The sequence below is a fragment of the Channa argus genome, chromosome 14, assembly GCF_033026475.1.
Source record: "Channa argus isolate prfri chromosome 14, Channa argus male v1.0, whole genome shotgun sequence".
Classification (NCBI taxonomy): Eukaryota; Metazoa; Chordata; class Actinopteri; order Anabantiformes; family Channidae; genus Channa; species Channa argus.
Window position 1 is genome coordinate 25095752 of NC_090210.1, and position 24956 is coordinate 25120707.

Below are 24956 nucleotides of genomic sequence, written 5' to 3' on the forward strand. Positions count from 1 at the left end.
TGACCTGAAACACAGCTAAAAGAGGGAGAATACTGGACTTAGGCTTCATCAGGTGGACATCAATACAACTCCACATGAATCATCACTGCTGGACGTTGAAATAAGCAACTGTTTGCCATCACATTTTAGATAACAACTTACAAGCTGAGGACATCTCAGAAAATAGGTCTCAGTTACTGCAGTTTAAACAGTAATTTAACTTTTTCCCATATTTTAAGCCACATAAAACCAACTCTTCCCTCTGAAAAACATTGGATGATACGAATTAAATTATGACCAGAACAATCTTTCCCATCTCTCCCTTCTATTATACAAAACATATCATAACTTGGATCCAGGTCAACACTCCTACCAAACTCCTCTGCAGCAGGTTCAGCTTCATCCCTGAAGACTCTGCTTATCCTCCGCGAGACCGAGGTGAAGAAGCTGCTGAACGAGGGGGCTTGGCGCTCTGCATCTGATTCCACCTTCCTTAGTGCCATCCTCTCTCGGCCGTTACCTGTCCCAGGCTCAGAAATTGACCTGAGATAGGGAAACATCCTGTGCAGAGACGCGACCCTCGTCTGGCCTTCGTGGCGTTGATCGGTGCTCTGATCATTTGGGACAGTGTTGAACCTCGGCAGGCTGAGCATCCCCAGGCGAGAACGCTCTGCGTTTTGCTCTTTGACCTTAAGGGTGGCCATCTTGGCTGCCCCTGGTGCCAGGCGAGCAGATGTCCTCCACTTGTATCTGCCCAGCTGCTGCTCAGGAGCTGGCTGGAGGTCAGATGTGTGCCAAGGCTTCCGGTAATGGTACCAGTGGTACAAGGGGCCCTGGATAGGACCCTCGCAGCCCTCAGGGGGGGTTCTCCCTCCACTCATGGTCCAGCACACACAGGACTCCTCCAGGCAGCAGCAGCGACCAGATGGAGGTCTCTAAAACAGCCGGCTAGCCGACAGTTGTGTGTCAGTACAAACATACTAGCATTAACAACCGTTTGTGATCGATTCAAAGCACAGAGGAGCCATCAGGTTAAGTCCGTCTTCATGGTAACAGCAGTGTAATGCTTCTGCCTCGCTCTTTCTCAACAGACCGTCTTCCTGAGAGGAAGTTGTGTGTCAAATGAAGACCAAGTTTCTGAAGAACCTGGCCAATCAGGTTTCCCCTAGCAGCAAAAGCAGCAGACTGTGGTTTCCCCTTCAAACAGTGGAAAGTGAAACTGCACATACAGTTTAATGTGTGAGGCTTCAGGTTTTTACTAGCAGCTCATTTCCTGAAATGTTTTAATAAACTATGACACAATATCTAATCGTCAGAATTTGTGTTCTCAGGAAATCTTCAAGGTATAATTGTAGCTTATAATTGTCCCCAAACTATAGAGTCATGATGTCTTCTTGTAGATTCTGAACAAGTGTCAGGACATTTTACTTCCCATTGACAAGCTAAACATTCTTTAGGAAGATTTTCTATATATATGATAATTGAAGCCTTTCTACACCTCTGTTGGTTGTATGTAATGTAAACTGTGACTATGTGATTAATTTAACATAGAATTAACTGGCAGTGAATCACTTCAATCATTTCTTTTAGGGAAAAAAAATGAACCACCTCTAGGTTCTTAAATGTGAAATATAAAAAACTAAATCTTAATTTTTTTCATGACACCGTCACTATCTTCTGACTAATAAAATGAGAAAATGAGCTGCCAATTTAGGCATAAGAGAATTTATTTATTATGCTTGGTGTTTAAGTCTCCCATCATATCCAACAAATCTCACTGTGTGGTGGACCAATGATGTGACAAATAAAGGACACCTGAATATACCAGCCTGGGACTTGAGGCAGTTCAACAGACTTACCAAGAAAACAATGGTGATGTAGTTGTAACCCTGCTCAAAAGTCCACTGATTTCTATGAGACAGTTGGTTTAGCCTCATAAATGGGGTTTTTTAAAGGTAAACGAAAACATTAAGTTAAAATAATTGGATGCCAAGGGCTGCTGGTGATATACAAAAAGATAAAAATATCAATCCTATCATGACCAGAGCAGAAATAGAGAAACCTTCATCACATAATTTCCTCTGATAATCTGGTTTTCCCCTTCAGGTTGGAAAAGTATTTGTATTTTCCCCTGTCTGACAGTATCACACACTACACATACAGTGACCGGTGCTGCTCCATCTCCTTAAATTAAATATTCAGAGTAAAATCTATCTGCATTAGTAAATCAAACTCACATATTCAGGATGCTTTTGGCATCACTTCAAACAGATCTTTGGAAACTATAATATTTTAGTTAAAATGCTTCTATAGACTTTATAACGGAGCACTGTTGGGTCAGCAGATTCGGAATATTCCTAAACATTACATTTTCCCACTTTCCATGAGAGTGCTGAGGCCTCAGCATTCAGACTGGAAACAGAAGCAGCAACCCACAGGAAAATGGCAACGTTTTTATAACTTTGTCATTTTCCTGTGGGTTGCTCTTCCTCATGTGCCACAAGGGACAGGATGAAACCAGAGATCAGCTTGAGACCCAGAGGGGACAGAGACATCACTGCATTGATGATAAAGAACAGCAGCAGCATCAGGATGAAGAAGCAGGAAGAGAGAGAGAGAGGATGCACCAGTCTCTGCAGAGACTCACCCTGCACATTGTTTCATATGAAAATGAGAGGGTTTGTTGTTCAGGCAAGTTTTCACTTAGTATTGATGGGAGAAACATAAAAACCTAAGGCATACAAAAAGGAAAACAATTAAATTATACCCTAAAAGATTACAAAGATTACAACACTACACTAAAGGTCAAAGGTTAGAGTCACAGTAACACCACAAACTTCTCTGATGTCTTTCTTTGGTAAAACGTACATGACTTCTGAACCTCTTAAATACATTTGTGGAACCAGGAAGAGGATTTTTTGCAGACCTGTCAAGTAACATTATTAAAGCCTCAGTAGCTGTGTACCAGGTAAACCTCCATCTGAGGATCCCTCATCCCCCTCTCTGTTCAAAGATGTCCTCTGTGTTTCAGAATGCCAAGCTCCTGACGTGTGAAAACAACAATATGTCAGGCCAACGAAAAGAAACGGTACAAACTTGATGCCAGGCGACGTGGACTACGTGTCTAACAGGTATTTGTTTGGCGTGTGGAAAATGTCCCCATGTGCCATTAGTTGTAAGTTGGATTTATAAAATAGAAAAAAAAAAAGCAGGTCACCATTGATTATTTGCACTTTACATCTTATACAGCAGAGTTTTGTTCTCCTCTTTTGAAGACAAACACATTAAACGCCTCCGTGTCACCAGCAAAATAATGTTGGAAACCAAACTGCTGTAAAAATACACAGCTTTAATGTGGAGTTGTTCTAGAGAACACTGCTTCCTGGGTGTGTTACTGAGAGAGGATGCAGTCCTGTACACAGCACACTAAAACTGTACATAGTCAGATTATCACCTGGAATAAACCTGGCAATAAAATAGCGTAATCATGTGGTTTTGCAGCAGCATCTTTAATCAGTTTTTCTTTGCTGGAAACAAGTCTCTGTAACTTCCAGGATGAACATGATAGAACTCCAGGCTTTAGAAGTCACGGTGCCCTGAGTGACCCACAAATCAGCAGTTACGGGACGATGAAGTGGCTGGTGTCCGAGACAACGCTGCATGTAGGTCAGAGTTAAGAACCGGGGGGGGGGGGGGGTATAAGCTGAGGAGTCCTGGACAGAGCCAAGTCCTACATCCACTATCAGACAGTAGGGATGGAGAGAGTCCAACCCCTTGGACAAGAGGCTGGCATTAAAAAACAAAGACTGCAAGACTAAAAGACGTGAACCTGCTCTTTAAATCCATCCCACTCCAACTCTACTCAATAACACAGAATATAAAAGTGCAGGCACAGATAGATAGATGATAGATAGATGTTTCTACCTGTTGATTAAGTCTATGCTCAATTATTTCTAAATATATTTAGACAAACAATGCAAACAGGGTTATTAGGGATTTCATGTACTGTCCACAGACACCCGAGCAACAGAAAAACATTTGTTCTTCCTGTGGCCATAAAAGTAAAAAACCTGCATCTTTTAATATCACACAAGTCAAGTTGCACTAGAAAAGAGGTGTGTGTGAGATGTGGTGTCCACAATCAGAATTCAAAGCCAGCTAAGAGTAAGTGGGTGTGAAAGCTGCAGAAATGGTAGCACACAGACCCCAGAAACCCAAATAAATTAACTGTGTTTTGTTGGTGTCGCTGATCAAATAGCGTAGCGTTTGTGATTAACCCGAACCAGATGAATGAAGCAGATGATGTTCAGGTGTTTCGCTCTCTACCAAAACCCCCTGGAAACATGTTGGAAACATTTCATTGTGTGCACAGCTTAATGAAGCAGGAGCAGAAGCACCACACCCGGAGCTTCATCCCCTGGATTATGAAAGAGCCTCCATACATGTGGTTAAGCTCAGCTCAAATCTGCATTAATGTTGAGCAATACTGAATAATAAAAAATATTTATACAGAACTCTCAAAATAAAATAAAAAAAAAAAACACACTGTACATTGAATCATAAAATGAAAAACCATTTATGCAATGTATGTATCAACAAAGAATCTTATCAAGTGAAGGAGTGAGCTCAGTGTGTCAGTGAGAAAACACAGGAGTCCTGTCTGAGACCAATTTAACCGTGAAACCAGTACAAACACATGTAAAGTCATTTCAGGTAACAGCATCTGTAATGTAGCAGTATTATAAAATGAAATAAAAATGAAGTATGAACTAATATTAATGTAACTGCTGGTGGAATTAACTAAACAGAAAATCTGATTGAATCTAAAAACTGTTACAAATAAGAAGGAAATTAAAATTGTAGAAATATTATAACCCCACTGAACAGCAAGGACTCTAAAAATACTAAGTAAATAAATAAGTGTGTGACTTCTGATGTGGAATCTCACTCATTTCCTGGCATGGAGCCCAGAGATACAACAAACATTCCTTCTCCCAAAAATCACTGCAAGCAGCGAGAGGAAATGACAGGAGAGAGCAGACAAACAGGGGCTGGGAGAGGAAGTTAATCAGGTGGAAACCCAGAGGATGACAGAGGAGAGCGGCACACAGAGAAATCCAAGAGAACAGGACCACAGGACTCTCAGGGGGGTTCAAAACTAAAATGTCCTGGCTCTGCTACTTCATTAGATGCCACTTTGTCCACTTCTCATCCCCATCCTGCCGGAAACTAGCAGCAGCAGCAGCCTCCAACTAAAAATAACTAGCAGCCATAAAAAGACCAATAAATCAGCAGCTGGATCCCAGCACAGGGAGGGACAGGGACCTCAGGAATCCTGGGTAATTCTCTTGTAAGTCTCTGCTGGTGGTGGTGGTGGGGGGTGGGGTTACTGGCCCCTGCTGTCGTCACTGATCTGAAGACAGGCGGCGCTTCCAGAAAACAGGAAGTTTCACAAGAAGCAGCTCGAGCTGAGGCTACAGTGTAAGCTTTAAAATATCTGCTTATAAATCACTACAAATGTATTAGTTTGTCCAGATTAAATGTTTTGATTATCTTCCATCCAAACGTACCTCAAAAGTTTTATGACAATTATATTTTAGTCAAAAGGAATTAAGCAGCTTCCAACTTTTTTTTTTATTGACTCTAAATGCAACTAAAGATCTATAGCTAAACACCTCAACATGCACTGGACTACGTTTCCATGCTACATATTTTTTAATAAGAATAATACTTGTAGTGCATCAAATCCATTAATACACAGAAAGCAAACACAAAGGAGGATTTGGGACACACAAAGTGCACAACACAAACAGCTCAGACCTAAGTTCAACTCTGACTCCTGGTTAAATTCAGTTTAAAAAATAAGCTTATGGTTAGAGAAAGTTTACCTTAACCAAAAGCCTTGAGTCTAAACACAACTGTAAGCTAGAAATACTGTCCAAAGCTTGTTGCAGTTTACTCATGTTCTAATCAGTTCATTCATCAGTCCAAGCGGATGTGTGGGCCAGTTGTAATGGTTTTCCCTTCAGTACCTTTTTACTGCCAAATCATTGACACCACAGCTGTGTCCAGCACAGAAGCGTGGAAAGGTCTAATAACACTATGGTGACCAGCAAGTATTGGGCGGCCAGGCCTGGTTGAGCACAGCCAGAAAGAGTTGTATGAAGCTGCAGGGAGAAGCATCATGGTGGGTGCTATGGCAGCATGGTAGCAGGGAAGGGCATTATTTTAGAACGAAAACAGGAAAAAGCCTATTGCACATTATATATACAATAATGTATCAATTATTCTAGAAAATGACACAAATAGTAGTGGTTAATAAATAACGATAATATTAATAATTACTTGTGGTTCTTAACTGGAGTGAAAAGAACAAGAAGTCATAGATTTGGAGGAACTAATAACAAGTTCCCTTTTGGGGACATGAAACTCTTCAGTTTCACGTCAACACAAGTGCGTAGTTTCACAGGTTCCAAATACATTTACAGCAGCCTAATTGGTGCTGGTGACGTTACTGAACAAACCATGTCAATATTTGTTCCCCCATCACCTCACACAGACAAACAGTGGCAGTGCTGGATGGACGGACGACAGCAGACAATCATTTAATCCAATCTACATTTACAACTGAGGCGCTGTAATCTGCAGCTGTTCACCATCAGTGACACACTTCTATGTAGCTACAGCCCACAGCTTTCTGTCATCAGAGTGTTTACAGGTAATCAGATTACTTCCTGCAGCCTGTAGGAACCTGACATCTAACACGAAGAAAACTGGTTCCCCAACTTCAGGGAAATAATACGGCTGTTGCAGTAACAGGAGTTTTGGTCACATGAACCAGATCAGCTACTAACAAAGTCACACATTTAAACAAAAGGATACACTGCACGAGCTCAATCTGGCTTTTGGTTTAAAGCCATTCATGAATGGAATCATCTGGAAAACTATTGTTAGCCTTTTGGGGATTACTCAGCAACTGTGAGATCATCTGTGCCATCATCAGTTGGATCCTCAGACCATCTCATCTGGTCTGGTCCTCGTGGATGCTCCTGTGTTTTTCCACTCTGGATCCCGAATTAGCAGCAGTGTATTTTCATCCAGAGAAGCCAGAGTCTTGTTTTGTTTCAGAAGGGAAATCCTGTCTCAAGGTCCCCCATCCTGCCCCACAGCCCAGGCCTGCAAGGAACTTTCCATTTCCTGCTTTGATCAGTGCCCATTGTCCTGAAGACGACCACACAGGCCTGACACCGGGTCCAGATTCTGTACCAGACTGTTCCTCTTAGTGCCTGGTAATATTGGCAGTTTATCATCACACTTGGGTTTCATGGTACCACTTTGTAAAGAGGATCCCGTCAAACTGTAATTTCTAAATCATTTACTACCAGTTAGCAGCTGTTAACAATTGTAAGTACCAGATTGTGAAGACTCCCTTTGGCTAGTGTTTGTCCTGTGCAGCAGTTTAGATCATCAGGAAAAATGAACCAGTTGATCACTTGTACCCTGGAGATCAGCTCTAAAATCTCTATATTAAAATTTTAATGTAATAATCTGACAAATCTGCAGTTACAAATGTTAATAGCTTTTAATCCTGATTAGAGCCAAACAATCTGACAAATATGTCCACTTGATATTTTTCTAATATTCTCAAACTGCAATTGTTTACCATAACATAATAAATTGACTGTCCTGATTAAGTTATGTATGGCCTTCAACTAAGTTCTCTATTATTTAGTATGTCCAGGTCTGATTTTCTGCAGTAAATTAAATCAGTCTGTGGCTAAACGTGAAAACAGGATTTCCAGATAAAAGAGCAGATTCTGATTATTAAAATGTGCCTGGATTGGCCCTGATACCGACCCTCAGGATCAGCTCAGGAAATCTCTAATTCCTATAATAAGTCTTGTGTTTGTTGAGATAAAAGCAGCAGAACAGCAGAAAATCTGCTTGTTTCACACTTGCAGCCTTAGAGGAAACAAACCCATCGTCTCTGTGGCTGCAGTCCAAACCTGCAGCCAGACGCCTCTTTCCAGCAGGATTCTCAGGTGTGAATTGGCCTGAAGACAACAGACTCCCACAATCCCCGTCCAATCTGCATTCTGAAAATCTCAGTGGGCAGCGGAGCATCCAGCCTGCATTAGTTTAAATGTCTGAAGGCTGCCAGGCACCACTACCAGCATCCTGCTGCAGAACAGATGGAGGGAAACCTTCTTGTCCTGACCTGTGATGCTGCTGAGGGAATCTGGAGCCAATTACATAGTGTTTCAGATGGTTTTACACAGTGAGTGATGGTAGATAACAAATACACAAATACACATCACTGCAAAAAAAAAAAAAAAAAAAGCCAAACGTTCCAGCTTCTAACATTGCTTTTGTCGTGCGTACAGTGCGGACCTCAGGTAAAACTGAGTCCACTTCAACTCCAGTTGTCTTTTACACCATCAGCAGAAGGCCAGAGGAAGCTAGTATGAGTCCTACTATTGTAGGCTAATGCTTTCTAAACTTTAATAGTCGTCATGGTGAGGAGTTCAGCCCAACAGAATTTGATCTAAAAAAAATCCGGTGCCGTATCTAAATCTGTCACAACATGTCACAGTTAAAGATTAACCAGTCACAAAATTTAATTATAGAACATATGCCCTCATGTTCCTCTGAGCTGACTTAACCTCTAAATTATGACTGTCAGTGGGGTGGTTGGGGGGTGGGGGGGGGAGAGAGGAACAGGATAAACCTTGTATCAATGCGTCTGTCCACAGTCAGCTTTAATAGGCTTATATTCAGCAGCCTTTCTCTGGATAATACACTGACTGCTGTCAATAAGCTGACACAGACACAGGGCGAAACAACTGGAAACTGTCCAGGAGGCAGCAAAGGTTGTTTTTTAAAAACTAGAAATCCTCATAAAAATATCTACAGTGACTGTGGTTGGAACTGGAGACAGACGTCACAATGAATCCAAAACACAGCACCAGTTACCACAGTTACCACATTCTGCACTGAAAACGTTTGAATGGTCAATCAGTCAGAAGAAAAAAGCCTACAGTTATTTAGGCACAGTAAGTTATTGAATCTCCAGCAAATGTATTATGCAATATGAATAATATGCACTATTAACATCAATAATGCAGAGTGCTATGCCCAGAACACATCATGAAAGATGATGTGTTGAACAAAGAGAATTCTCAGGAGATACACTCTAAAAATTGGACTCTCTGGAGTCCAAATGTCCAAAAACAGAAGCAGTCATCTTCTTCACCACTAATTGTCCAATATAATCAGGGCAAATAGCAGATTTACACCAATACACAAGATTTTTTGCACCAAAATGAAAAATGCCACATATCAAAATGCTAAAGAAACATCTGAGCCAGCTGCAAGTCCGCACAGAGGTGCTGAGATCAGCTCTCACCCAGCTCTGAAAACAGAGCTGCAAATCATCACTCTGAGGAGACGGCCTTGGTAGCTTCATTCAGAAATGCTCAGTAAGCAGCTTTCTCATTCACTCGGACAAACACGTCAGACACAAATTTGCAGAACAAACCCCTTAGTCCTCACTGTGAGTATTTTCTGACTTTAGAAAACATTGCTCATGCAGATCAGCACTGCAGCTTTATTAAATTTTGTTATGATCGTTTAGATTTAGATTCTTGCAGCCTTATGTGTATAGTTGGAGAAGGATTTTGGTCTTCAAGCTGTAATATGTAACTTAAACTAGCACTGATATCAGATGTGAAATCAGTCCACTCTGCTTGGCCCAGTTTCCCTAACCAGCTTTAAATTTAGTCATTCGCAGGAAACAAATTGGTAGAATCTGCGGTGCTGTTAGAAGTACTCAGATTCAAGTATAAGTACCAATGCCACACTGTATAACATGTTACATAAATAGAAGTAATTATTCAAGTTCCACTTCATGTACCCAAAATAAATATAATCGCTGTCAGTGAATAACAGTAATACCAGTTTGTCATTAGACATTATGTTCCATTAATGTGCATTTACCATTTTATTGCTGTGGTTTTTAAAGTTGCAGTCATTTCAAGTGTTTTTAAATCTGTTTTGCAGCTTCATCTGCAGTAACGCAAAAGATTCTAAGATATCATTAGTACTAAAGCTTATAGTCAAAGTTAACCACTGAACATGCAGGACTGAATTAGTTAAAAAACTCAGAAGTGGAGGTCTGAACATGATGAGCTCACTTCAGATGCCTCAGCCTCTCTGAGCTAAACACCTAAAAATCTACATGTGAATGTGACTAAACAACACACATCAACACAAAGAGCTCATTTGCACATTTTTTCTCAGTGAGGTGCATGTGAAGGCAGCGCGGCAGCAGCCATTGTGGAGCTGAGTGGATCTGATGCCAGAGTCCAGCCGGGTGAGATCACCGGCACAAACTGGCTGCTGACATCACACCCTGCCCATACGAACAGAGGCGGGGGGGGGGGCATCCTGATGCAGCCCTACTTTAACAGATATCAGGTCTGTGTGGTCACTGCAGTGCTACATTTTCTCTGTTTCTAAAAGGACACAGGCATCAACAGAAAATCAACTGACAGTTTACTTTTTTGTCCTTTCGGTTTATCCTGCGAGTTCAGTGTCGCCACAGCGGATCATTGTCCACGTGTTGATTTGGCCCCATTTTTACGCCGGATGCCCTTCCTGACGCAACCCTCCCCAACTGGTGCTGCACAGCTGGGGATGGGAATGGGCTGTTAGGGGTTCAGTGTCTTGCCCAGACACACCTGGACATATAGCCGGGAGCGGGGATCGAACCACTGACCACTGATGACTGCCTTACCAACTGAGCTACAGCTGCCCCTAACTGACAGTTTTTACTAATTCATTAAATATTTTAACAACCAAACCATCCAAGTATTTTATTGAATATATTTGAATGACAGTAGAGTAACTTATTAAACAGCTGGGCAACAATGTATCTATGGAGCCCGACAGTAACTTTTGGAAAGTCATTCTTCTAGCTGATTTGGAAAAGAAAGCCCATGTTCAGATAGTGAAAAAAAGAAAATTTAAGTTTAGATTTTGTCAGGAACTTTGCACTTTTGATTGGACAGAACAACACATTTGTAGAACACATACGTAGAAATTAGAAATTCTACTGATTCTGTCCAGTAAACAATTAATTGAACAAACTATTTGTAGGTCATCATAATAAATGTAGCCCTACAACATGTGTGGACATGAGTCACATAAACTGGACTCAAGTCTGAGTTAAGTAACTAGTAACTTCAGACTCAACAAAAAGGTTTGCAGCTCCTGGACTGTAGTGATGAGATCGTATAGAACCAAGATTTTCACACAGTTTGTGCAGGATTACTGCAGAATTTTACAGTGACAATGTTCAGTAGGATTATTTTGACTCGACATTGGAATGATTTGTATTTCCTAATGTGTTACACCTTAGGAATTCCTATTGTTTACTAATGCGTACGCAAAAACATTGTTCACACACCTCATTGCGTAGTTTGTGTGTGGAGGATTGTGTGTCTGGAGGATTGTGTGTCTGGAGGCACCAAATGAACACAAACAAAGGACAAATGTAAGAACTGACAGTCAGAAAATGGTTTAGTGCTTTACCTGAAAACACTGACTTAAATACTTAAATTTGATTAAATCAAAGATCCGTTCTTCAGGAGAAACCTCAAATAAACTAAACAATCAAGCATCACAATTAATGTTCTCTGTATTAAATATTGCAGAGTTTTTCCTTTATAACTACTATAATGTCTTGTACTGGTAGCACTGGTGTATTGAGACAATGCTGCTAGAGACCACAGTATGTTCATGGGGGTGTTGGGGGTCAGACTCCTCTGACACTTGTTACTAGAGCTATCTGAGCCTCCAGAGCTCTGTGATATTAACACGTAACATAAATAACCTCATGCATTATCATTCTATGGGTGTTTTATGGCACTGCACGCTTGTGGACGTCCACACAAAAATCCTTGGGGGGGAACAATGTATTTATTGATCAGTTAATTGATTCAGAGCACAGCTCTGAACTCGGTCTTCATGCTATATTTCCGATCTTACCAGTGTTTTCTAATCTGAAACTCAACTCTCCTGTGATTCCTTTGTACTGTGAACACAGCAGAGAAGCATCTTCACCATTCTGCACTAATAAACAGCAGTGAAACCTCTGGGCTCATGTGAAAAACCCCAGGATGGAAACTGTGCCCACACAAAAAAAAATAACCCTACAACTAACCCTACATCACTACAGCCACTGGTTCTGACTCACTACACTCTCAGACCGTGAGCAAAACGACCAACAAGTCACCAGGAGTTCAATCCTGGAGTCATGGAAAACTTTCTGCAACAGGCTCACAGCGCTCTGAAACTTTTATTTTAAGAAATGAAGGAACAAATTTCCCAGACATCAGCTGCAACTCTAGCATCACAAGAAAAACTGAGTCATTTCACCACCCAGTCATTGAGCAGATCTACTTTGGCTTCAAACTAACAAACATGACATGATCTTTAACTTTTATGTGACTTACTATGCTTTATCAATCCTTAAATATAAGTTACAACTGTCATACAACTGCTATGTGTCTGAAGTGTGTACTTTGAAATAGTAAAGAATTAAAGCCCTTAAAACTCCCAGCTGTTAATACTGAAATTTAATTATAGATGTGCAAGTTAAGGGATTCAGAAATGCCATTTCTACTTAATAAATGTATCCTAGTCTTAAAATAGATTAATAGGAGTTTTGAAAGTATTATTGGTTTACTGCATGAATAACTCCCTTACCGTTTTAATGTGTCCATCAATGTGTCTCAACTCTGAGTGACAAGGTCTTGAAACTTCTAAGAAACTTTTCAGATTTGTCATTTAAGGGAAAAGTGAGGCTGCTCCTTAAAGTGTACTTTTTATTAGATGCAGAGCGTTTGAAGTGTGTGTTGTGTTTAAGAAGAAATTTAAGGGAAATTGAGGGAACGTTCAGGTGTTTGTAAAGGTATCGTTCTGTTTAAGTAGGGTGTGAGGTGGGTGTGTTTCTGGAAATCACTGTAATGAAGTATCTAACCTCACACCCCCACGTTAAGGGACTTTGAGTGTCCAGCCCCCAGCTGGAGGGGGTTGCTCCTGCTCTGTAGCTGACCTCTGACCTCTCTGGAAGGGGACCAGAAATTCCCAGCGTGTATCAGAAGAAGCGGCTCCGGTTTCGCACGGCCAGTCACCGGGCGGGGGGTGGGTTTGGCCGCCATGACCTCAGCCTTGGCCCTCGGCTGTTACCTGGCTCACCGCCGGTAACGTTACCTGCTTCCTCCCGTACAACCCCGTTTAATTGGCGGTTTCAGTTCTACTACAGTCCCCACTTTAAGTGTGTTTGCTTACCGTAAACTCGCAGCCATCCCTGCTGCTGGGACACGGTGTCGACCAGGATCCGGTCCACCAGGGGATCCAGCAGGCTCAGTCCGCCGTGCAGAGAATCCACGTCGCCTGCCAGCGAGTCCGTCTCCATATCCAACGGCTCAAAACTTGCTCTCTTTAAGAGAAATTCCGCTTAAAGTGGACTTTAAATGTGAGCTTCAGTGTTCAGACTACGGGGGAAGCGGGGAAAGTCCGGGGAATATCCGTCCCGAGACTTTGCTCGTGTTCACCGCCCAGTTGCTCCTCGCTCGTCGTTAGCTGAGGCGGCAGCCGGCGGAGGTCCGGCAGCCCGGCTGGCTCTCCCTCATTGTTCCGCTCTCCCAGGTTAGCTTAGCGGGGGTTCAACTTCCAACAAGCCGGTGTCCGGGAGGAGCGGGAGCCTCTTTTCCCTCCTGCCCCTGAAACATACGACGAACAGCCGCTGGAAGTGAGCTCACAACAGTCATGCGGTGCTTAGCGTGTCTCCGGCTGGACGCCTCTCGCCGCTGCCACCGCTGAGTCCACTCCACCGGGCCGGGGACGAGCCTGACATCAGCCGCGCTCCTGCGGGCGGGGCGGAGCCAGAGGGTGGGCCAGAGGTGACATAGCCCCCCCCATCAAATCTGATTGGTCATTAGTGATGACGTCAGGCCCGAGTTGACCAGCTCGTTCACGACAAACGGTGCTGGAGATATTTGATGTTTCTACAATACTGTAGATTGTCTTCCTGTAATTATGTATTTATGTAATTCATTTGTCCTGCACCATACTTTGACACGTGGTTGATGTTTCCCAGGATCTAGTTTTTTCTGGATTCAGATGTGACCTATTGTCTAATTACAAGGTGTGCAGTGTTTTGTTTTGTGGTCATACTGTTTATAATAAATTGTGAAAAGATACAATAACAATACCAGTTCTACAAGTTTAGCAGGTTAGCAACGTACTACTGTACTGTATGCAGTAATTTGGACATTAAAAACTATAGTAACATGTCCATAAGTTAAATAGTACTACTGTATATGTTTGAAAGTTTTATAGCACTGCTGATGAACAGAGGAGCCATTTTGGATCTTGAGGTTGGGGTTGCTCAGGTTCATCTGACTTTCAACTTCAGGTGACGTTCTGTGTTTAATTTCCAACAGGGAAACCTGACAAGTAAAAATGGAACACACTAGCAAAACCATTAGTACAAGAAAAACTGAGTCAACTTTAGCCAGAAATAAATAATAATTTATAAATACATTAAGTTATTAGTTGTGTAAACTTTTGTAAAAGCTCTTAGTCTTAGCTTTATAAATTAATCATTTCTGTTGTGCTTCTGTTACACAGTAAGGACACAAATGCACTTCTCTTCATAGTGTAGTGAAACATGTAAACACATTCCACACATACGCATCACAAAACATGATGCCAACCTCTGACAGCAAGAAGAAGAAGAGCGTCTTTGTTGGGTTTTCCTGAACAACATGAAAATGTGACAAACATGTATGAGTGAGAAACAAGTATCCAGTGTATTTCTCTTTAGTGCCTATGTTTTTGTGCTATAGAGATTCAATTATTCATAAGCAATACAAGTAAGACATAAAGGTATAATTTAAAGTCTGCCGGAGAGGACAGAGAATATTCTAAATTATTTACATGTATCTGCAGAATGACACCTAAAAAAAACACACTATATATACACAAATGCACAAATGAAGATTAAAAACTCCTGTACCTGTGCACAGGTGCAAACATTTTGCCGGTGGGTTTGCACAGAAAAAACATTTTTTACACAATTTTAGTCTTAGAAGACTGAAAATTTCAATCCAAACAGAATCATTTGCGTTTACAATGTTTTCCTGTACAGACACACACACACACGTATCAAATGAATAAATACCCTTGAATAAACACTCAGTGGGTGATGTGAGTGACTTTGTACACACAGTGTGTGTATACATGTCTATGTACACTATATACAGCCTGGCTGTGTTTTCAAGTCATTGCTAAAATAAATAGAATTTGTATGTGCTGTGCATGTTTTCCTGCACACATACAGAGAAACTACTGTACTGAAACGATTAATCGTGTTCAACAGAAAAAGAACAGGCTGCTTATTGTTTAACTGGAGAAAAGTTTCAGCCACTTTCCAGCTGCAGTCAAAGCTGGATCACATACTGGGCAAAACCCAACCTAAAAACCCCAGGGGCCTCCAAAACTCCAGGATCGCTTCTTATCAGTTCTGAGCCGGATTAACCTCCCAGGAAGCCCCGGGGCAAACGAACTACGCCCAAAAGCACACGGTAATTTCATTATTACTATTGTTATTTCATGAAGCGACCAGGATGCTGCAGCTGACGTGATTGTTTTAATGATGAGTGAGACGACTGACAGATTTTATGAGCCAACATTTTTTCAAAATGTGAACTCAGCATTACTGGGGGTTTTTGACTGACGGTCAGACAAACTGAGCAGACAGACGGATGGATGCATCGAATGGGCCTTAGACATGTTAGAGCATCCTACAGCTTCAGTACAGGAGCAGGACATTCACACCAGGCCGGTTGGAGCATCTTTGAGGAATTCTGCATGTCTTGCTTGGTTTGTGTCGCTTTGTGCTCATTCTCTTGACCTCTTTTATGGAGGCTTTACATTCTTTAATTTTAACTTTTATATCACATTTTTATTTAAATCCTATTATGTCCCAATCCTGACATACATGGCAGTTTTCTCATTTTCTGCATCTCTACTTATCTAAATGTTATTTTGTAATGTTTACCTACTCTAAACGTTTTACTTAAAAAGATGGTGTTTGGTTAAAACTTTACATCTTTGTTTGTTTCATTATTTAAAAAAACCTCCAAAATGGAAAAATAAAAAAAAGTGGGAACAGGCTTTTTTATTTTTCATGTTTTCTTGTTGACTTCTTTAATGTTGTGGAAATATTCATATCTTTAGTATTATTTGTGGGACTGTGAGTGTGTTTTCCTTTCTTTTTCCCTCGTTTGCTCCTTTTCTCTGTTTACATAAAATAGGATTGTTTCACTCTATACCTCACAGTGTTTGTGATCAGGTTCCAGTACTGAACCAAGCATTTCGGTTCTGTCTGAAAACCCGTCTCCCGGTCCTCCGCCGTCCTCTTGGCTGCAGAGTCACAAACGGGATTCTGGCTCCATCTGCTGGTTTCTGCAGTGAAGACGCTGCATCCTGTCAAAGAAACGCATGCAAATATCAAATAGTGTGAAATAAAGATGAGCAGCAGTGTCAGAAGTACACAGAGTGAATATTCAAGGTTCAACAACTTCATTAAAATGCAAAGCACTGCAAGTAGAAGAACAGATTCTTTAGTCACGTTTAAACATAGTACATACTACTACTAAAGTACTACCTTATGTCCAAAAGTAGCAGTACTGTGCTAAGAAAGCGAATTCAATCTGACTGACTTTCAAATACTTAAATACACAGTTTGTAATAGTTTAAAGTAAAGTCATGTTGTGTTTGATCATATTATTAAATTATATTTTGATAAAATTATATTCTACCTGAACCATCAGTTGATTACTGAAACAATAAGCAATAAAAAAAAACCTGCAGAGTTTACAGTGAAATGAAAATACAACATTTACAACATTGTGAAGCAGTTTAAGTCGCTTTTATTTTGAAGTTGTCCTTCAAAATGACCTGATATCCGGTTATCTGCTGGAGCTGCGGACGGCGTGTGTGTATACCGGTGCTTTGTGATGTCTAGCGTCCAGAGGCTGACGGCGGCGGAGGTCTGCTGCAGCACCCGCAGACGCACAGCAGGGTCCATGTCTGCTACACCTGTGGAAAACGCTTCCACAGGCGCAACAAGCTCTTCAGCCTTAAGAGCAAACACAGATCCACACAAGCAGGAACACAGAGGAGGAGCTGCACTGCTGCAGCATGTGGGGAAAGGCCTCATGAAGCAGCACGCAGAGGTGCAGCAGGTGCTGCAGAGACGTGAGGACTCACAGAGCAAAGCTTAACTCACTCCAGAAACACTGAGGCCACAGCCTGAAGTGGGTTTGGACTCTGTTTACACTTTCCTCTGATTTCTGCAGAAACTTTATTCATGTCATCAACAGTATCGAGTTCAACAATTGGTTTTAATCAGATAAAGAGTTAAGCTCACTGTCCTACTGCAGCAGTACTACTTTTAAACTTAAGTACATTGTACAGCATGTACTTTGTACTAGAGAATTTGAAGCGGTACTTTTGTTGAGCACTTTTCGATCATCACAAATATTTGTTGTAACTTCAGTGACAGAGTTGCTCAAGCGTCTGAATGCACACAAAACAAAACAGCCACACATTCACACGCTGGTTCCTGTAGTAATTTTATTATTCAAATGTTAGGTTTGGATTTACAGGCACATGGGAACATTCAGGTCCTCACAGGGCTGCCAACATGACCGAGGCAAGAGAAAATATATAACAATCCTGCAGGCTGTGCAGCACAGGCATCAGCATCTAAGACGACATGATTACAATACAAATAACTGGTACATTATAACTTAAAATACTGTTTATATAGTGTGTGTGTGTGTGTGTGTGTGTGTGTGTGTGTGCTGCACAGCCAGCACAGAGCCTGTGTGGATGGAGACATTTAAAACTAAAAACCGATGATAGAAACACTCAACTTGTGTGAACAGCCGAGTTTCTGCAGAAGCTGCTTGTGGAGAATCAGATTTTCTTTGACTCTGTTCAGGACCTGATTGAGGAGCGAGGGCGACGGGCTCAGTGGGACTGTGATTACAACCAAACTTTATATTAAAAGGCACAAAACGCTAATTGAAACTACAGTATTTACCTGTGACTGATCTCCACGGAGTGAATTATACAGTAAAATGACTCCTGATTGATAAGAGGGTCAAAGCTAAAAAAAAAAAAAAAAAAAAAAACCTACACGAAAAATATTCAGTTAGGTTGAATCAACTTGTGACAAACTCAAAGCGAATCAATTAAACACAAATGAAATATTGGCATCGATATGAGGCAGCAACACGGAGCCTTGTATACAAGCAAGCATATTATAATAACATACCACAGACGTTATCATAGATATTTATATATATATTTAACCTGGAGGTTTCAGTTGATTGATTGTGATAGAACTTAATGTGGCTGTTTGCATGTTGGACTTTTATTTCTTTAAATCAGCCAGTCCTGAATCATTTAAGCATATATTTACACAAATAAAGTCCTCGCTCTATGTCAGAATAAAAAACATTCACACAAAAATATAACATTTGAAATAATTATTAGCACCAGTGTATCAGATAAAATTCTCGCTACGCAAAATGTACAAAGTTGCATAGTGTTGGATTTAGCCTGGAAAATTAAGGTTAATGTGTGATCTGTAAAAACACCAGCGATAAGCAGCAACTTCTGAGACAGACGATGAAAAGTTTGTAGTGTTAAAACGACAGAACATGAAAAGGTGTTTGACCACAGTGAGACATGTCAGAGCTGCTTCAAAGATGCACCTACAGAGACCCCGAAGCCCAGAAAATGTCCTCCGTCATCCTGTGCTCGTGCATCGTGGGAAATTCAGTGCCTGCATGCAGAGGACACGGATCCTCTTACCAGAACTCACGGTGCTTCTGTGGAAATTCTATCCTATACACACAAGTTACTATCAGGTTCCCAGAGTAACACGTGTACTGCATGTACAATAAATACACAGAGTGTTTATTCATGATGCTGTGTCTTTCATCACATCACTAGAGTTTCTCTTTACCTTTAATGCCTTGTGTATCCTGTGTGCACCTCAAACTCTTCCCTGCACAACACAAGTTTCATGTTGTCACCAGATTGAAATCCTGCATTTACAACATCATTACTTTAGCTAACAAATGATTTTCTGTACATCTTGTATAACCTGCATCTCGAAAAGGTTTTCAGCACATCAGTTAGCATCTTTTCCCCCACAGCATCCATGTCTTGTGCAGGCAGCGAGACAACTTCAATCAATATCTGTCCCTAGGACTGCAAGTTGTGGAACAAGATCAAGAGCTGTGTAAGATCTGATATGAAAATATTAACTTCAGCACAACATAAGAGTCTTATTTAGTAGGAACAATCATAAATTGATGCCAAGTGAACAAGATTAGAGGCATTTTCTGGGCTTCAGAGGCTTCACTAACACCAGCAGAGCAAGTGTTGCTTTACTCAACAACAAAACCCTTCGGAGGTGAAAATACTGTCAAAGGAAAAGAGTACAACACTTTCCTTCTGCTGTTAGCTTTGGAACATAAGAGGAGAACAAAATGAGAGGATTCCTTCACTGTGTGGTTTCTGAAAACATGGTTGGTGCAAACATAAAAACACTGCGGATGGAGGTGCTGTGACAGTGTGTAGCCGTACGTCCAGCTTCTGAAACTCTGGAGGAGCTGGCGTGTCCACAGGTGACACTCACCAACAAAAACACGAGTGGACGTCATTGAGCTGTGAGGAGCTCCCTCAGACAGGTGCAGTCACGTCGGGTTTGTGGTTCTGATTTTTCTGAGAGGTTCTGATCCCTCTCCGCACGGCTTCTTGATGCCGCCCAGTTCATTCTGCCGTAACCACGTTACTGCGTCTCCAACAGACCAAACAAAATCTAAAGACAAAACAAAAACAGCTGCTTGGCTTTTGTTAAAAAGACAGCGGCTTGAAATGTTGGCTTCTCTCTTGTAAAAGAAAAACAAAGAATCTGAAATCGAAAGGTTAAACAAAGTGTTTTGGTAAAAGTCGGCCTGTTTGCCGGAGTGTTAGTCGTGAAGTGGGGAGTGTTGGAGGTGAGATGGGGCAGGAGGGGGGAGGGGGCTCAAGGCCTCTCTAGAGACGGGGTATTGAAGCAGCCGTCGGGTAACGTATTCTTGATGTCGTTAAGGTTGGCGATGTCGGCGCGGATCTCGCGGATCTGCCGGTCGTAGTCGTTGATCATGTCCTCCTGGGTTCGTGCCACGTCGTTCAGCTCCACCAGCTTCCTGTCCAGATCGCTGTCAGCCATCTTGCCCTTGGCCCTCTTCAGGGACTCGTCGATCTGGTTCAGTTTGCTCAGGTCCACTTTGTCGATGTTTCCTGCGGAGGAGAGACGCGAGAATAGATTGATATGCAATCAGAAGGAGTCATATGAAGCCAAGGAGTCTTTGCTCAGGTCAGACATTTTATGCCCTCAAATGAAGAATTGAAACGCTGGATATGGGAAAAAATTTGAGGCAGCTGCAGCAAAGCTGCTGAATCCATACATTTTGGCACATTGGACTGAAACTCTCAGAATTTAGAGGCTGAAAGATTCAAACTTATAGCTAATCAATGCCCCCCTCCCCACAATAAATTCCGTTACGCCAAATGACTAAACTTGCAGTCGTTGATCCACAAAGACCATCTGCTGTTAGTTTACAGAGCTATTTGTGAGGACCATCACTCTGCTCTTACCCAGCTGATCCAGCAGGGTGGCGATGGTGTTCAGGACAGTCTTCACTGTGTTCTTGGCCTTGCGAGCGTTGTCCTCTGCCTGCTTAGCGTTGTCTGATGCCTGGGGGACAGTAAACAGCCTGTTAAAACTTCAGTTTTCAGCCTGAAAGGTCTTAAGTGTAGCGGCGTCTGCACTGGGCCGTACCATTCCAGCCATCATCATGTCCTGGTCGGCCTCAGCCTTCTTCCTGGCCAGCTCCTCTTCAGCAGCACTCAGCTGGTCCATCATGTTGTCCACCTCTTTGTCCAGCTTGGTGGTGTCCTGGAAGGCCTTCTCTGCTTCCTCCTTGGTCTTGGCTGAGCCCTGAGAGAAAGAAAACACAGGTTTCACACCGGTATCTAAAGCCCGTCCAAATTCAGAGTTTCCTGCAGACAGCAGTGATGTCTCACCTTTTGCACGTTACTAGCGATCTTCTCTGCCTCCTCTGCTTTGTCCTTGGCCTCTCGGGCATCGGCCGCCGCATTGCCCAGCGCCGCCTCTGCCTGCCTGGTCTTCTCGTTGGCGGCCAGGATGGTGGCGTTGATTGCGGGAATCTTCTTCAGGGCCTCCTCAGCAGCGGTCTTGTTGTCGTTGACCCTCCTGTCAAAGTCTGCAGGCCAACAAAGTAGATTTGTTGTAGTAAAGCAGATTTTAACAGAAAGATTTTGGAGCTGCTAATTAAGGAGACTTTAAAGTCTAAATCTGAATTCAAGATTAAATGGCTTTATAAGATTATGGATTAATTAACTGAAATGTTCTTCAGGTAAAGACAAACAAAGTACAGGTACCTTAATAATTTAAATTTATAGAGAGATAAAAGGTTTGTGACTTGAAACTCTGTCACTGTTCTTCTCTCTTGCCAGATAATCAAACCCTAAAAATCATCCTGGATGTTGAAGCTTCTTTACTGATTACACTTGAGGTGTCTAAGACCAGATATTGTCATTTTTGCCATGACAGCGTTTTAAACGATAATGTGCATAGATTATTTATCTAATGTGATGTGTGTGCTGAACTTACAACTGCCCCTAATTAGTTCACACTAAGCCATAAACTGTTAATGTAGCATAAACTTGACAGCAGGTAAACAGTTCATACCTCTGAGGTTTTCCAGAATGTTCTCGGCCTCTCTGAAGGTCGACTGTCCCTTCTTCGCCGCCTCCTCAGCCAGAGCTTTGGCAGCATCTGCTCGAGCCAACAGCTGATCTGCAGTCTGTCGAGCGGAAACAGAAAGTGAGTCAGTGAGAGGACTCGTGGTCACAGCTTCAGGTTTCATCTTGTGTCGTCGCTGAACTTTTCTCATCAGACTAGATTCACAAACTCACCTGCTGCTCACTTTTGCCTTTCTCCAGCAGTTTGCGGACTTCCAGCTCCTTGGCCTTCAGGTCGTCTCTCAGGTCGTTGTATTCCTTCTCTGTCTTATCGATCAGCTTGTCAAGGTCTGAGGCCTCCTTCTTGATCTTATTGGCTTCGTCCTAGAAAACAGAGACAATGTCAACAATCCAGGAAAACGAGACAATTCAGAAGCGTCTGGAGAGGATTTCGTGTGAACCAGGCACCTCCAGGGACTTGGTGTTGAAATCTGGGAGGCTGGTCAGGTTGGCAAAGATCTTCAGAGCTTTCTTACTGGCGTCTTCCGCCTCAGACTGAACCTTGTTGGCTTGTTTCTCCAGATTCTTCGCCAGCTCCTTGGCGTCATTGTACCTGAACAAGAAAGTCAAAGAGCAAAATGTCACATAGTAATTTGGATCATCAATCCATCTTTGGGTGACAAGGTTTTGCTGCTTCCAGCTTCTCAAACGTGACTTTGCATTACATCACCAAAACCGTTAACCAGCGAACTGTGAAATTAATCTACGATGAAAATAAAAGCTGCTCAGACTCGTGATGAAAATGCTGCTTAAAGTGCCAGAATGACCCCGAACATAAGATCCTGGGCACCAGACTTTGAAATGACTCTTGGACCTCATGTGACTTGTCTTTAATGCCTGTACGACAGTGAGGAGGAGGCTGAGCTGTGACCTACTTCTTATTGAGCTCCTCGATCTCCTGGGTCATCTTGCTCTCTCCGTCCAGAGTCTTCAGTAGAAGGTTGTATGCTTTGGTCGACGTCTCATTGGCGTCTTTGGCGATCTTCTCGATCTGATCAGCGTCCATCTTGTGTCTGAGGAGAACACGGAAGATCAAAGTCTTTTCCTGGCGTGGGGTCATTTCAAACTATGTGTGATTCTATCAATGTTGCCTAAACACAAGAAGCTGCAGAGGAAATTCCAATGGAATAAAACTCATCAGGTCTGTGTACAGTTCTTGTTCAGTCCCTCTGTTTCAGGGCTGTTCTGCAGAACCAGTCTGTCACTCATGAATCAAAACCTGGTTCAAAAAACCTGGTTGTGTGTAAACCAACAGGACTTAATCTGTGGCCCATGGATGTTGTTATCAGGCAACATCATGAGCCAAATGCTCAGCTTGATCAGCGCTTTTAGCAGATCGTTGCTAAGTGAAGCACCACTCGAGTCTGAATCATCAGTGCAGTTTGTGGTCCCCAGATTTAAGTAACCAGTGGTGAAACCAAACATTAAAACAATGCATTTCCAGATTTTGTCATCCCTGCTTCTGGTTTGGTCATTTTAAAAAGAAAATCGGTCAACTTGACCCTCAGAACTATTGTTAAGTCACATTAGCGTTGTCTTACTTCTCAGCCAGTGTTCGGGCCTCCTCAGCCAGCAGCGTCATGTTGTTGGGCTCTCCGGTTCCTCCAGGGGGTTTGATGTCCTGCAGACAGTAGCAGCAGCCCTGTTAACCAGCCCGACGCCTCTCTCAGTAAGACAATTAGCCTGTGCCACTCACCACTTTGCCGATGGCGTCCTTGGCCTTATCCAGCTCCTGCCGGGCCCGGTCAATCAGGCTCTCGGCATCTCGGACTCTGTTGCGGGCGCGGTCGGCCTGAGCACCCGTGTTGTCCACCGTGTTGCGTATACTCTGCAGGCGGTTCCACTGGGTGGTCAAACTGCTGTTGAGGTTGTTGAGCCGATCCAGCAGGGCTTTGTCCACTTCTGCGGAGGTCAGAGGTCATGAGCATTGAAGAAATCAGTCAAAGAAAACAAACTTTCAGTCTGTTTGAAATATTCTACTTTTTAAAGACAAAACTAAATATTTTGTCTGCGATCAACTTCAGACTCCCTGTGCATAAACAAAGGTAAATGTGTAACCGATGTCGCAGTGGTTTGACTCCGTGCTTATTACCTTTGCTGGTCTGAGCCTCCTCCAGCAGCTTCATGATGGCTTTCTCTGCCTCCCTCAGTCGATCCTCAAAGGCCTTATCGCTGACCGTCTCCTGACCTGAGCCCAGGTTGTCGATCAGAGTCTGCAGCTCATGAAGCTTCTGCCTCTGCTGGTTCACCTGCACAAAAACCAAACAAACACTCAATTATTCATCGGAGGGAACAGGTGAGTCCCGTCTTACAGGGAGACACTCTACAGTGCGGAAGTCCTCACCTTGTCTCTGACCAAACTGTAGCAGGAAGGACACTGCTGGCATCCTGGCGCTGAGCGGTTGTAGAAGTAGTTCTCCTCACACATGTCGCACCGAGCTCCGACAAAGCCGGGCCGACACTCGCAGCGACCGTCCTCCTTACACTGACCTGACTGAGAGCCCTCGGGGTCGCAGTCACAGGCTGGAGGGGGACAAATAGAGGTCAACCTGAAGAATGTGATGATCAACAAAACACTGAAGCTCTGAGCTGCAGTAATGTTACAATGTGCAGACTCAGGACTAAAGCTGATTCTTCCAGACACGTCCTAAATTGTCCAAAAGATGGAAAACAATCAACACTAGAAGTCAAAATTGGAATCTACTGAAGGACTTGAACCCCGTTTTTCATGCAGCTGGTAATGAATCAAGGCTGAAAGCTGCTGTCCTTACGTTTGCAGCCAGACGAGCTGAAGCCAAAGAAGTTGACCTCGCAGCGATCGCAGTGTCGTCCTGTGACGCCGGGCTGACACTCGCACTGTCCTGTAGTGATGTCACACTGGCCGTTGGTGGAGCCAATGGGATTACAGTTACACCTGTGGAAACAAGTAGACAAACGTCCTGTCAGTTTGCGTGCACAGGTCTAGAAGTTAACGCCATGTTGTTGTTCGGATGTTGGCGGGAAGGTGCTCGGAC

The 24956-nt window shown here is 42.7% G+C and overlaps 2 protein-coding genes across 7 annotated transcripts in view; both read right to left on the bottom strand.

Annotated features, from left to right (window-relative positions):
• Window positions 1–13868, bottom strand: part of rasal2 (RAS protein activator like 2) — a 75297-nt gene extending 61429 nt beyond the window's left edge. For 4 of the 6 annotated variants that reach the window (XM_067474025.1, XM_067474022.1, XM_067474024.1 and 1 more), the window contains exon 1: window positions 353–1074. In XM_067474025.1, coding sequence (XP_067330126.1) covers window positions 353–860 — 508 coding nt within the window. In that variant the 5' untranslated portion in view covers window positions 861–1074. Of the gene's footprint in view, window positions 1–352; window positions 1075–13332 lie in introns of those variants that run through there. The other 2 variants (XM_067474026.1, XM_067474020.1) reach the window with 2 other exon arrangements.
• Window positions 13869–17666: 3798 nt separating this feature from the next.
• Window positions 17667–24956, bottom strand: part of lamc1 (laminin, gamma 1) — a 46874-nt gene continuing 39584 nt past the window's right edge. The window contains exons 16-28 of the mRNA XM_067475047.1: window positions 24714–24856; window positions 24287–24465; window positions 24035–24191; window positions 23639–23844; window positions 23484–23563; window positions 22818–22955; window positions 22351–22495; window positions 22117–22266; window positions 21890–22004; window positions 21202–21401; window positions 20957–21115; window positions 20773–20872; window positions 17667–20415 (exon numbers count right to left, since the gene is read on the bottom strand). Of these exons, the coding sequence (XP_067331148.1) occupies window positions 20159–20415; window positions 20773–20872; window positions 20957–21115; window positions 21202–21401; window positions 21890–22004; window positions 22117–22266; window positions 22351–22495; window positions 22818–22955; window positions 23484–23563; window positions 23639–23844; window positions 24035–24191; window positions 24287–24465; window positions 24714–24856 (2029 nt within the window). The 3' untranslated portion in view covers window positions 17667–20158. The remainder of the gene's footprint in view (window positions 20416–20772; window positions 20873–20956; window positions 21116–21201; window positions 21402–21889; window positions 22005–22116; window positions 22267–22350; window positions 22496–22817; window positions 22956–23483; window positions 23564–23638; window positions 23845–24034; window positions 24192–24286; window positions 24466–24713; window positions 24857–24956) is intronic.